Raw genomic sequence first — 14,674 nt, 5'->3', positions numbered from 1 at the left:
TATAGTATGGCACTCATATAATGGCCACTGTTTTAGGCGACACGCAAAGCTGACAGCTTCTGTAAACTAGTTTGTAAATGATGCCTAAGTTTTCAATTGTTGTAATAAATGTTTAAAAAGATGACTACTTGGTATATCTGAAATACAATTGGGCACACTTATCAATGGGTTTGGGATAGAATCCAAACTCTGACGTTTTCAATGTAAGGAATGCATTGCACTTCCCCTCAACATGGTCCTCATCTCTGTTTGTTTAGTTGAAATTATAGTCCAATGGGTGATAATAACCTTGAGTAGCAAAAAGTGAAGCAGTATCTTGGTAACATTGGTGCAATGTCACTTGAACATTTTGGATACTTTTTCACAGGGTGGCACTGGAACTGTACAGGTTGGTGCTAACTAGTAAAACAACAACATCAACCAGGAGACATTCAAGTGCCAGAATACAAGTACAGAGAGATTGACTCTTCACAGTACAAACTTCATCTCACATGGTTTTCAGTAAATCAATTAAAAGTATGTCACAATAAGCACAAGAGTAGTAATGTTAGATATGGTCACAAATGCCATTGTAATTCAATAAACAACAACAGTAGCTAGTAGTAGTTTGAGATAGCAGCAAAGTATTTCAGAAAATGTCCAAACAAATGGTCAAACTGAGTTGTTCAAACCTGTACATAAATTCAATGTATGTAGAAAAGGGCATAAATACAACAACTGTATGTACTGCTTAAAGGGAATCTTGCATAAATATGATACAACAATTGTGAGACTGCCTTTGTCTTGAGGGCTTGTCATGTATTGGTAAAAGCGTACAGTAATGTCTGTGTGGACCAGTTGCAACAGATTAAGTACCCAATTAAAAAAAAGGTTTAAAAAAAATATATGAACAAATACATTTATACATTATATGCTACATTATATTTATTGATTACAAGTATGAAAGTGGAAATAATTGCTACATTTTCAATACAGCTGTACATATCTATTTACATATTATATAGGGGTATTCTGTGTTTTTGGGCAGGATCTTCCAGCATTCTGTTTGAGGTGTGTGTGTGTGATGATGTTGCACTGCCTTATCAACTGCAGCATCTCCTACTACCTGTGTTGATATTATTGTTTTGTGGGATGGGACACTCATCAATAAGTTACTGTGAGTCCGCAGGACCGGTGGTGTTTTTTTTGACCGCCAATGTTTTTTTGTACAATTTTCCGTTTGTATTTCATTTGAGTGTACAGTATGATTTGAGTGTACAGTATGATTTGAGTGTACAGTATGAGTTGAGTGCAGATTCCTTAGCCCGCGCTACAGACGGCTTTATCAGTCGACTAATACAAGTCTAGTAAATTCCCAGTGCACTACTTTTGTTACTAATAACAAAATATGAAACCCTCAGCATGCCTACTATGTTTGAGTGTACAGTAAGTGCCATCTGCCATTATATTAACTTGTTCAAAAGATTTCCCCGGCAACACATTCATCTTCTTTACACAACCACAACATAACATTTCAGAAGGACTTTTCATGGTGTATGTAGTGATATAATGGCATTTTCGAGATCTATGTGAAAATCGGACAATCTCACATGACCATCTCCACACGATAACTTGTAGTCGATTCATTGATATGGTTTTATACAGTACTTTATGTCTGTTCAATGACATGCATGATATGACATGTTAACTATGACTTAGAGTTCATGTCCGAGATATGTTTTGGCCGGCTGACATGTTTTAATATTAATGTTACGCTCACATTGGGAACATATTGCTGTAAAATTGCAGGAATGCTGAGAAAGTCTGTATATTTACATTACAAAAATGCAAACCGTTAGGTAGTATTTTCCCCCACTTCATCTCCACAATAACAATCTACTGATACCCAGACCACAAGGCAAACCAAACCATCTCATATGCATTCAACATGTTTCAATGTTTCTTTAATAATAAGAATCCTTTCTCCTTTTTAATCAAAGGCTAGAGAGTATACAGTTGAAGTCGGAAGTTTACATACACCTTATCAAATACATTTAAACTCTGTTAATCCTAGTAAAAATTCCCTGTCTTAGGTCAGTTAGGATCACCACTTTATTTTAAGAATGTGAAATGTCAGAATAATAGTAGAGAGAATGATTTATTTCAGCTTTTATTTCTTTCATCACATTCCCAGTGGGTCAGAAGTTTACATACACTCAATTCATATTTGGTAGCATTGCCTTTAAATTGTTTAATTTGAGTGAAACGTTTCAGAGTGGTTGAAAAACAAGTTTTAATGATTCCAACCTAAGTGTATGTAAACTTCCAACTTCAACTGTAAGTGTGTGTGTGTGTGTGTGTGTGTGTGTGTGTGTGTGTGTGTGTGTGTGTGTGTGTGTGTGTGTGTGTGTGTGTGTGTGTGTGTGTGTGTGTGTGTGTGTGTGTGTGCGTATAAAATGGGACCAGAAGTCCCCACAAGAATAGTAGAAAAACAGACATTTGACCAACTGGGGACATTCTGTTAGTCCCCATGAGGTCAAATGCTATTTCTAGGGGGTTTAGGGTTAAGGTTAGAATTAGTGTTAGGGTAAAATTATGTTAAGGGTTAAGGTTAGGAGCTTGGGTTAATTTGAGGGTTTTGGTTAGGAGTTAGGGTTGGGGTTAGAGTTAGGGTAAGGGTAAGATTAGGGTTAGGAGTTAGGAAAAATAGGATTTTGAATGTGACTAAATTGTGTGTCCCCACAAGGTTAGCTGTACAATACTGTGTGTGTGTGTGTGTGTGTGTGTGTGTGTGTGTGTGTGTGTGTGTGTGTGTGTGTGTGTGTGTGTGTGTGTGTGTGTGTGTGTGTGTGTGTGTGTTGGTGTGTGTGTGTGTTTAAAGTGTCTGTGTCCGTGTGCTTGAACATAAGTTTGTATAAGATGTGTCTTGCTGAGGATCAACCTGAAGTCTCATTCAAACTCTCCCTACCAACAGCCATTTGTGACAGTGGAGGGAGAGAAAATTCATGTAAACTGCAGTTAAGTTAGGGGAAATTAGGCCTAATTATTTAAACCAGCATTGCTCTTATAGGTTAAATTCTCCCCTTTTTTTGATTCAACAAAGTCTGAGTTGACTGGCGTTTAAGAAATGAATAAAGAGTCAAGGAAGGGCTTGTACAATACTAAAACTAAAGTGGAAGAAATCACACTGTACTGAAAGATTGTACATATATCTCTTCTTGGTTTCAAATTGGATTGGTATATCCCTCAACTGAATCTTCCCAATCTTTGTATATCTCTACAAAGTAGAGTTGATCACTCTTGGCAAAATAACGATTTATGTTTCAGTTCATTATCTCTCTGGCCCACACACCTCAAAAAATCTCATTAACGTGGTACACCTTGTATCAGCTCCAAATAAAGTTTATTTTACTATGTGAGAGCACAAAACTCTCATCTTACTCTCATGTATATTTTCACCCTTCTGTGGAGGTCGGTGGTAATCACACTGTCACTCCTAAGAGAGGAAATAGTCCTCCATCCTCTTTCCCTTTGTAGAGAGGGATTGTCACCATCTCTCTCCATGTGTAAACTTCTTGATTCTCACCACAATCGTACCCAATAGTACTTATTTACTTGCCCCTGTTTTTCTACTGTACCTCCGCTGCCCCAACAACCCTCCACTCAGATGGCTGTGTCCCACACCACGGCCTGGGGCCTCTGACAGGGGGGCGTGCCCGTCTTCCGGGGCTCAGGGGTCCGTCTCCAGCTGGGCAGGATGGGCATGCTGTCTTGCTTACACAGGTTCTTTTCTGGGCGGCGGTGGGCCTTGATCTCTTTGCATAGGCAGCGCTTCCTCTCAATGACCTCCAGCAGCTTGCCATCCCTCTGGGTTTGGGCTGCGGACGTGGCAGCGCACCCGGTGGTGGGAGGCTGTCCCTGGGCCAGCTGGGCCAGGTGTTGGAACTGCAGCTGGAGGTGGTGCTGCTGCTGCAGCTGCTGGAGCTGTTGCTGTAACTGCAGCTGCTGCTGATGGAGCTGGAGCTGCTGCTGCTGTCTGGACAGGATAGGACTGCAGGGCGTTTGGGAGGATTGGGACAGCCCATGCAACTGGACAGAGAGAGGGGCAGGGAGGGTGGAAGGAGAGGAGTAAAATAAATATTTTTTTACCTCAAATCTAATGTGGGGTATGCATGAATACAGTTTGTCACAGTGTGTTACATGTTATGTCAGTCACTGACAGTCACTCAATTAGCCATGTGAGCTAACAATTTTTTGATTGGTGAGGTCAATTAACCAAATCTCCCTCTAGTGGCATCATGGGTGGAATGTTAATTAAAACAAATAAAACACTGAAAATCTGGTGTTTCTATGTCAAACGGTTTTGTTATATTTCAGTCTTCTGTGATGTCTGGGATGCAAACTCAAAATGTTATACTTTCAACTCTATATCTGACATGTATTTGTTTAAGCCTATAACAATGTGTGTGAGGTGTATACTTTTGTTTCAAAGTAGATTTGTTTAAGACTTACCAAGAAAGACTCTGTGTGACCCTGATTAAGCCCACTGCAGTAAAAGGTTAAGTCTAGCCAGCTATCTAAACTTGTAGTAATCATGGCCAAATAGCAATCTGGCATGCAGGGCATGTGCCCCGTTGATTTTGTTAGTCACTCTCACTCAGATATCATAATAACATGGCATAAGTTATGTCAGAATGAGTAGAATTGCTGTCTCCGACCCATAGGAAAATGTGTAGAATTGCAAATCAAATGTTTTCTCTCCGACGTCACGACGGAGCCAGTAAAAAATGTTGCCCTCAAGGGGGAGGGGACCCCCAACCAAATCTCTTTTAGGGGCCCCAAAACGCTAGGGCTGACCTTGGCTAATGGTATAAAGCATTTAGTTAAGAGAGTTAAGTAGTTTAACAGCACAAATCAGTAGACTGCATATGTGGGTATGGATGTGGGTACGTAGACCCGTGAGCCACTGCGGCTCATGATGAGTTCAGATTTTTTTGTGGCCTCCAACCCCATCAAAGTTGCCCATCCCTGCTGTAAACACTGAATCTCTGGTGTAGCACTGAAGACCTAGCCCAGCAACCACAACAGCCATAAGAACGTGTTGCACCCAAGCCTGCCACCAGGCGGCAACGTGACACCATATTAGAGCCTGTAGCTCCCGTGGCGTGCAAGGGAGGGTTACGCAGCAACACGCCAACAGTCTCTGCAGCACAGCACAGCACACTCGAACTGCGTCAGCATTTGAGATGCAGCCAAGTGACTGGGCAAAATGCAACGCTATTGGACAGTGTCTCACTGCCCCAAAACACTGTAGAGAAGCATACTTCTTACATCCACGCGTCTCTGCATGCGTCAATTAGAGCATCGCTCTCCCCTGGACTTATTCTTTAAGGCGCAACCTTATTCTGCTCACTGAACATATCTCCACACTATAAATAGCTCAGGAGGAGTGTTGTTGCTATCAGCACAGGGAATAATAAGAATGGCCATATTCTTCAGAATAATTCCAATACTACTACTTGTACAGATGACAGTAATCACAGTAATACCGAAGATCATCGTCATTATAATAATCATCGTCATTATAATAATAGGTATTATTCACCTGATTCAGTACCTCTCGGTGGGGCAGGCTGCTCTGCCGCTGAACGTCACTTCCACCCACCTGTCTCACCCCAGAGGTGGATGATGAGCGGCTCAATCGACCCAGTTCTGGAACAGAAAAAACAAGCACTGTTCATATATAGCTGTCTATGACCACAAATCAACTGTGCTGTTCATGTTATCAGGGAGAATGGCTGTGCGTATAAAATGGATTGCATTATTTCATGTATCTATGTGCAACTATGCTTACATGTGGGGGGAGGTATGATGTGCCTGACTGTGTGTGTGTATATATAGCTCTGGTACTACATATGCTGCCACTGATGATCTTAACCCATAACACCATGATGATGCGACTGTGGATTTAAGAAATGCACGTAATAGGATCTTCAGATAAATCTGCTGATGTCGTCTCTTTTCTAAAGCGATGTTTGTGTGCTAGTGAAATCCTAGACATACCCCAGGAGTCTGTGCTGGGTGTCTTAGTGCTTACCTCCATTGCGGCAGGCTGGAAAGGTTTGGCACGGGAGGGGGAGACCCCCTCTAGGCAGGGCTCGGAACCCCAAGGACCCCCCCTCCATCCCAGCCAGGGACTCACTGTGGCCCAGCCCCCTCCCTCCAGTGAAGCGTACTGGGATCCCAGAGTGGCCTCCTCCTCCTCGACGTCCAGGGCCCAGGTCCTCCTTGTCTATCCTCAGGAGGGCATCGGCACTGCCATTCCACGCCCGCCCTTCATCCTCTGAGAGGGGAATGTCAGAGGGAATTGTTGAGTAAACATGGAATAATCGTCTATTGACAAAGAATAGTGTAGTGACAGATGTCACTTAGCTACAGTCTAATAGTCTGATTATCCCTTCCCCAGGGATCTGAGGAACGTCTGATACATTTCAATACTCAATTCAAACCCATGATGCCATCCAGCACATGTTAACTTACTCTCTCTCTCTGTCTCTCTGCTGCCTTGGCTGAAGGACAGTTTCCTCTGCATGGGCAAGTAAGACCCGTCGTCTCCAAAGCCACTGTTGTCCCAGGGCATGAACCCAGCCTTCCCCTGGACGGGCCCAGGCACCGTGCTGCTTTTAGAGGCCACATCACCGTGACCCTGGTGGTGCAAGGAGGGCAGATGAGACCCTCCTCGCAGGCTGTCGTACGCCGGGGGTCTCCGGAAGCCCACCGAGGGGTAGGTCCAGAGCAGGGGGCTGTCTGAGGAGGGGGGCTTGTAGGCGGGTAGGCCGTGGGGGGTGTGGTAGCGGTGGAGTTGGGAGCGAGAGTGAGGGCGAGAGTGGGAGGAAGAGGAGGAGGACGAGGTTGTGGCTGAACTGGCACTGATCTGGGATGAAAGGTTGTTTGTGGTGTTCTCAGCCTGAGAGGAGGTAAAGTGGAACCCTGCTTCTCTGTCTCTCTCCCTGTGTCGCTCTCTGTCACTGTCCCTGTCTCTGTCTCTGTGACTGTCCCTGTGACCATCTCTGTCCCTCTCTCTGTCCTTATCCCTCTCTCTGTCCCTGTCCCTCTCTGCTTTGTCTAACTTCAAGCAGAAGCTCACAGACTTTCCCTCCTTGCCCGAGCCCTGGGTCTGGGTCTGGGCAATGGACTTGGAGAAGGTCTCCGAACCATTCTTGTTGTTGGTGTTGGGGTTGGGCGAGTCTCCTCTTTCTGGCTTGCGGTAGTGGTGGTAGTGTGAGGGGCGGTGGTGAGGGTGGGGATGGTGGTGGTGGTGGTGGGAATAGGGGGAGGTGGACTTAGAGGAAGGGGGCAGGGGTGTGGAGTGGCTCCTGGCCCTTAGCCCTGGTGCAGGGCCGAGCTGGCTGTCTCTGTCTCTGTCCTTAGACTCCTTAGAGCCTGACAGGGGCACAGGGAGGTTAGAGGAGAGGGTGGTGGAGGAGGAGGAGGTGCTAGACGGAGCTGTCATACTGGAGGAGGTCTGAATGCTGATGGTCCCCAGTTTGGCAGAAGCAGCCTTGTGTTGGACCCCGACCCCACTGGAGGCAGCAGCAGGCTGGGGGAAGGCGAGCAGCGGGGGTCGGTGCTGCAGCAGGTTGGGGAAGGGGGCTGGGATCTTACTGGTGGACTCTGTCTCTGATTTGTTTCCCTGGAGGAGGTAGGGCGTAGGGGCTCGTGGGGGGTGCGGGCTGGAGGAGAGGGGCTGGGGGACAGGGGTGGAGGAGGTGGAGGAGGGGAGGGGCGAGGAGTGGGAGATGGACACTGTGGCTTTATGTTTGGAGCAGGAGGGGGAGGAGGAGGGGCGAGGTAGATGGGCGGACGTGCCAGAGGAGGAGTGGTGGTGTTTGGAGGATTTGAGTCTCTCGTGTTTGAGAGGGAGGCGTTTGTGTCCCTCTCTGTCCTCTGGCAGTGGGTACTTCATCTCCTCATAGATGGCCTCACTCTGGTCTGAGTCTGAATCAGGCGTGGTGGCTACGGGCGTGACAGGGTGAGGGGTGGCAGTCTGGGTCTCCCTGGTGAACACTTGGCCCACCATCTCTATGTAGACGGGCTCATCGTCCCCCTGAGGCTGACCCTCACCCCCCTGGATGGGCGTGGTAAGAGGGGGCACACAGGGAGTTGGGGGCTCAAACGAGAGCTGAGTACTGGGGCTTCGTTTGGGTTTCAAAGGCGGCACCTTTTTGGACATGTCCCCTGAGTCAGACTTCTTCATGGCTGCAGGGGAAAGGGAGAGAGCAATGAATGAGAGATAATTCAATAATTACAACAGGGAAAATAATATTAACACACATTTTCACACTTCCCCACTTCACTGCCCTCATTACTGTTTCCATAGCCTACCGTTCTTCTTCTCTGAGTGTTTGGCCTGCGGGTGAGTGGGCGGGGGTGGCGGAGGGGCGTCCGGTGGGGCGTGAGGTGCTCTGGGATCCGAGGAGGAGCTGAGACGGGTGCTGGGATGGCGTTTGGGTTTAGCAGGGGGGCAGCGCCCGCCGTGCTGTGACTGGGTGTCAGAGTAATCTTCCCCATTCTCCAGACCTGTGTCTCCAGCGCCCACGGCGTGGCAGGACTGGGAGCGGGGAGCCATGGCAGAGGCACAGGAGTGAGGGGACAGGTCCTGGGAGGCAGGCATGGTCATGAAGCCCATGCGGAAGTGGCGCCGGAAGGATGCCAAGTCACGGACCTTGCCCACCGTGGCTGAGGAGGGGTCCTTCTGGCTGGAGCTGAACAACACAGGAAGAACAACATTCCCTCATTCAGCAGTTAATCACGTCCTATTGAAGGACGTTCATTTCTTTTCCCATTGTGTTGCCTTCCCCTTTTCTGCCTCTCTCCTTTTTTCTTTTTCTGTTCAAAAATGGTCTCTACATAGCTTACATTCAATTGAATCTGCAGTCCTACGGCTCCCCTTACTCCTCTGCCTCTCTCTCTCTCTTTCTCTCTCTCTCTCTCTCTCTCACTAACACACACACACAGCTCCTCGTGCATGGATGGCACGGGGAGCGTAGTTTCCCGTTAGAGAGTGAGTGATGAGAGATTGGGCGAGGCAGTGCAGCAGCTGTGCATGCCGGTATCTGCATGGGGGGGGGGGGCCCTCCCTCTTCAGAACTCTTCTATCCTTCCATTTCTATCCCTCCACATCTGCTCCCTTAGATCACAAACACATTCAATTAGGAAATTGCTTCCCCTAAAACCCTCCCAAATCTAGCTGCTCCTTTCTGACTATAATCCTCCTGTGTGTAACGTCACCGTGTTACTGGGTTGCTCTAACTAATTCTTTATCTGTTTTATTTCATTGTCCCTTTACTACACTCACCATGACCTCTGCCAAGTATTGTATCTGTTTCCATGGCAACTGGTTTGCCTGTTTATTTGTTTAGTGGTTTGTCTGAAACCTGAGAAAATGCACATGGTATTGCTTGCCAAAGTACTAAACACACTACAAACAAGAGCACAAAGGAAAGAGCACCCTTAAAACATATCATGTGTGAGGGGCGTTTAGTGCCTGAAGAAAGGTGTGGCAGTGCAGCATAAAAATCTCAACTGGAGTTTCCTTGATGAAAAGTAAATACATCGGAATTGAATGTATGAACTACTGTACTGTTCCTTTGATTAAACAGACAACTCAATTCTTAATTGCTTTCTAAAGCCAAAAACGTCAAATGGATAATCCCTGAAGATCTTTTGAAGGTCATCATGACCTCATCCAAACTACCATCATGCAGGAATGCCACAGATTCAGAACATCTTTGGTTTCCTAATAGGAGAAACCAAAATCAATATCTCACCAATCAAGCTAATGATGGATTACATTTGAGCAGAATACACATACAACGGTGTATCTTAACGGACAATTAAACGGGATGGAGAGTTGCAGCTGACATGGTCCAAATCTGGAGTTATTACATATAGAATATACGGTATAGCTCTGTAAATGAACCTTTATAGAGGTGACTCAGCCACAACAACAGTGGCTGAAGTCAGTAGAAAAACACTGCGCAGCAATTACCATGAAAAGACCTCAAATGAAACCGTTCTTCACTACAACCGCCTAGAAGGGATATATTGGCTGTATAGCACAGTATATAAAAAGCCTCTACTTAGTGTGTCAGCTATGGATCATCACCATTTCAACCTGTCTCTCCGATTCCAAGACCATTCTGAGAGGAAAGGAGGGGAGAGGTAGCCATGGTGAGGAAAGGAGGGGAGAGGTAGCCATGGTGAGGAAAGGAGGGGAGAGGTAGCCATGGTGAGGAAAGGAGGGGAGAGGTAGCCATGGTGAGGAAAGGAGGGGAGAGGTAGCCATGGTGAGGAAAGGAGGGTGGGAAAGGAGGGGAGGTAGCCATGGTGAGGAAAGGAGGGGAGAGGTAGCCATGGTGAGGAAAGGAGGGGAGAGGTAGCCATGGTGAGGAAAGGAGGGGAGAGGTAGCCATGGTGAGGAAAGGATGGGAGAGGTAGCCATGGTGAGGAAAGGATGGGAGAGGTAGCCATGGTGAGGAAAGGAGGGGAGAGGTAGCCATGGTGAGGAAAGGAGGGGAGAGGTAGCCATGGTGAGGAAAGGAGGGGAGAGTTAGCCATGGTGAGGAAGGAACAAGGGGATGAATGGGTCAGATCTGACTTTCCTAGCAGGACCGGAGGAATGGAGCTGGAGGCTCCGACCACCTTTGTTTCCCTGCTGGGAAAGACTGGGAACTGAGTGCGTGGGTGCACACATATGTGTGTGTCTGATGTGTGTGTGCGTGTATTAGAATGAGAGAGAGAGAGAGAGAGAGAGAGAGAGAGAGAGAAAAAGAGAGAGAGAGAAAGAGAGAGAAAAAGAGAGAGAGAGAGAGAGAGAGAGAGAGAGAGAGAGAGAAAGAGAGGGAGAGAGAGAGAGAAAGAGAGAGAGAGAGAAAGAGAGAGAAAGAGAGAGAAAAAGAGAGAGAGAAAAAGAGAGAGAGAGAGAGAGAGAGAGAAAGAAAGACAGGGAGAGAGAGAAAGAGAGAAAAAGAGAGAGAAAAAGAGAGAGAGAGAGAGAGAAAGAGAGGGAGAGAGAGAGAGAAAGAGAGGGAGAGAGAGAGAGAAAGAGAGGGAGCGGTAAACTGGGTCTCTTCGTGTGTGAGGAGAGGAGGAAGAAATGTTTTGCTTCCGAGCATGCAATCAAAGGCCTCATTTAGGAGGTTATTGCCTGTGAATGATCCCTGAGTGCAGGTTGCCATGTTTGTTTGAGGTAGAGGAAGCAAGAGCAATAAAACGTAACAAACTACACACATCTAAATGCATGCCTTGTTTATAGGTCACAATGAGTAGTCTTGTCCTACTGATGTGCCTTAACTCTGCCATCCTCCCTTATGAAGCAGTGAACCAGCAGGGAGACAATGTCATTGTACACCTTCCTATTGAGAGGGGGGGGAAGCTAGTGCAGGCAGCGAAAACAGCACTGAGCCTGTTCATCATGGAGAACAGAGATACAACTGTTTTCTGTCTCATTCCATTATGTGAAGAAAAGCCAAGAGCAGAGCTCTGTGTGTGTGTGTGTGTGTGTGTGTGTGTGTGTGTGTGTGTGTGTGTGTGTGTGTGTGTGTGTGTGTGTGTGTGTGTGTGTGTGTGAGCCTGCGGTTGTGTAAGTGTGTGTACGCTTGCCATAATCTACATAGGCACCAATGGGCCACATTGTCCCTATAATGAAGGCAATAAAGCTCCTCCCTTCTGATCCTCTCTTCTCTTGTTTCTCTACTTCCTTTCGACATGGTTACACATAAAATATGAACGAGAAAACTCTTCCACTTCAGCTCAGAGATTTACAACTCAACTCAACTGAATAATCGCATTCCATCACTCCAGTCCAGCATGCTGCTGTGAGTTGAGATCAGTTCACCTCTCCTCACCTCTTCTTATTGCCATCCTGGTCCTTGTGCCTCCAGTCCAGCCGGCTCTTACGATACAGCAGGTTCATGTCGCCGCGGGGACGCTGCTCCTCACAACCAATCACAGCACAATGTAGCCGCTTGCCCCGCCTCTCTATGTCACGCAAGAAATGCTCCACCGCCACATCCTGGGCGGAGCCAGAGCTCATGGTATAGAAGGCCAATAGGGAGAAGGGGATGGATGTCACTGCAGGCCACACTTCAATCACCTAGACACAGAGGAGATGGAGACAGTGGCATTGTTAATAGTCATCTACTGCATGTTGAGCTGACATGACAGTCACTTCCAGTTCTCCTTTTACACAGCTCCCCTACACAGTTACACAGCTCTCATGTCGACATGCTGTATGTAGGGCAGTAGCAGTCACAGCACGATTATAGTACCTGGCTCCTCAGCCTTGTCTCATAGACTAGACGTAACATAGTAAATGTAAATCCGGGACACTCAAATTAGTATGATATGTTACATTTGGTATGGTTACTTAAGACAGATGGCTACTTAAAATTAAAGTAGGATGGTTGGTCGTGGTGGATGGGTAGGAGTATAACGCGAACGTCTAGCAACCACAACAGTTCGAATGAGTTCGAATCTCATCATAGACAACTTTAGCATTTTAGCTAATTAGCAACTTTTCAACTACTTACTACTTTTTAGCTACTTTGCAACTACTTAGTATGTTAGCTAACCCTTCACCTAACCTTAACCCTAACCTTAACCCTTTTATCTAACCCGTCCCCTAACCTTAACCCTTTAACCTAACTCTTAAACATAACCCTAACCCTAGCCTAGCTAACGTTAGCCACCTAGCCAACTAGCTAGTATTCATAATAAATCATACGTTTTGCAAATTCATAACATATAGTACATTTTGAAAATTCTTAACATATTGCACGTTTTTCAAATCTATAACATATAATATGAGTTGTAATTTGTAACATGTCACAGGAAATGTCATCCACAAATTAATACATATAATACTAAATGGAGCATCTCAGATTTACATATAGAATAAAATGAAATACTCCGAGACCAGGTTGGGGTCTTCCATACAGGTGAACAGACCAGGAGGGATTCAGGGTAGGAGTTATGATCAGGAGGGAAAGTTAAAACAGAGATGAGACACAGCATTATAAACTATGTCTGACAAAATACCTGACCAAAACATGGGAAAACATCCAGACAAACGGACGTTGCAATGCAGGAAACGTTGCTAATAAGGCTCCTTGTGTCATGGTGGATATCCTGTCCTCCAGGCTAAAACAAACTGTGCATTGGGCCAGGCACCCAGGCAGCCAGACAGTAAGGCACAGGTACTGTATGTTTACACAGCCACTGTGTTGTTTACACCAATACCCAACCTACAGTGGATCACATGAAAACACTATTTACAGTATATGTTCATTATCCAATTATGACTATCTGAGTAAGCATGGTAACTGCTCTCTGACTGGGGGCCTTGGGGTTGCCTGACTAAAGCTGTCAGCTACCCAGGCAGTAATGTGGTTGGTCATATGTAGCGCACACAAGGCTTCGTGCACATGACATGAGGAGTCAGGCTTGTTGTGAGGCAGATATTTGAATGCCCAACAGTGTGCATTGGAGTATGCAAGCACAGTGTTGCGATTGGCTATGAAAAGCACAGCTGTCAGTGTGAGAGTTCAGGGGCTTTTGGTGGTTTTACTTATACTGCACGGGACTCTTTCCTTGCTATTGGTTTTGGTTTGAGAAGCATCACAAACACTGGATCAGAAGTATGCCAACATCCAATATGGACAAAATCAATAATGGTCGACTAGTACACATTTAATATAGCACTCAAGGAATCCACCCACACATAACTGTATCAACCCTTTTCCAACGTCACAGGGAATTAAACAAAATATACTGCATTAGATTATACGTAACTTATTGTACGTCTGTCTCTGTACGTTGTTGTTCATGTTGGACTTTACATGTTTTTTTTTACAGGTGGGGATAGCCAATTTAATGTCTTATAAATCTCAACCTCAATCCGATTACAGTAAATGGAAGATTGTAGAGCCATATACTGTATGCACTGTAAAAAAAATAATTATTGAGAAAATTCAGTCAACTTAAAATGATATGTTTGCTCAACTTGTCTCATATGTTGATTCAAATATAAATTATTATTTGGGTATCTTTACTAAAAGAGGCTGTGGAACTAGCTACTCATGCACTGCTTTTGGCATATAACACTTTCAACATACATATTTGACATGCATGACTACATTGTGCATGTTCATTATACAGTAATTATTATTTAACATGTCACCACCTGGGATTTGAACTCGCAAACTCTTGGTTCATGGCATATCATTCTTCCTGCTATGCCACCATATCATTCTTCCTGCTATGCCACCATATCATTCTTCCTGCTATGCCACCATATCATTCTTCCTGCTATGCCACCATATCATTCTTCCTGCTATGCCACCATATCATTCTTCCTGCTATGCCACCATATCATTCTTCCTGCTATGCCACCATATCATTCTTCCTGCTATGCCACCATATCATTCTTCCTGCTATGCCACCATATCATTCTTCCTGCTATGCCACCATATCATTCTTCCTGCTATGCCACCATGTCTGTGTCAACGACTGATTCCAAATGTACTTTTACACCTTGCAATCCAAAGTAAATCTCAGCTTTGTTAAAAGTCCTCTAAAGTAAAACAATTGTATTTATTATAGTGATTAAGGAGTCAAATTAAAACAAAGTAAT

The 14,674-nt window shown here is 45.5% G+C and overlaps 1 protein-coding gene across 1 annotated transcript in view; it reads right to left on the bottom strand.

Annotated features, from left to right (window-relative positions):
* Positions 1 to 2,828: 2,828 nt before the first annotated feature.
* Positions 2,829 to 14,674, bottom strand: part of LOC112257769 (neuronal tyrosine-phosphorylated phosphoinositide-3-kinase adapter 1-like) — a 29,883-nt gene continuing 18,037 nt past the window's right edge. The window contains exons 2-7 of the mRNA XM_024431595.2: positions 11,889 to 12,136; positions 8,365 to 8,744; positions 6,520 to 8,238; positions 6,077 to 6,322; positions 5,585 to 5,691; positions 2,829 to 4,068 (exon numbers count right to left, since the gene is read on the bottom strand). Coding sequence (XP_024287363.2) covers positions 3,643 to 4,068; positions 5,585 to 5,691; positions 6,077 to 6,322; positions 6,520 to 8,238; positions 8,365 to 8,744; positions 11,889 to 12,076 — 3,066 coding nt within the window. The 5' untranslated portion in view covers positions 12,077 to 12,136 and the 3' untranslated portion in view covers positions 2,829 to 3,642. The remainder of the gene's footprint in view (positions 4,069 to 5,584; positions 5,692 to 6,076; positions 6,323 to 6,519; positions 8,239 to 8,364; positions 8,745 to 11,888; positions 12,137 to 14,674) is intronic.

The sequence above is a fragment of the Oncorhynchus tshawytscha genome, linkage group LG09 (genome assembly GCF_018296145.1).
Source record: "Oncorhynchus tshawytscha isolate Ot180627B linkage group LG09, Otsh_v2.0, whole genome shotgun sequence".
In the NCBI taxonomy this organism is placed as follows: domain Eukaryota; kingdom Metazoa; phylum Chordata; class Actinopteri; order Salmoniformes; family Salmonidae; genus Oncorhynchus; species Oncorhynchus tshawytscha.
Note: the sequence above shows the minus strand (reverse complement) of the source record. Positions and strands in the feature narration are given on the sequence as shown.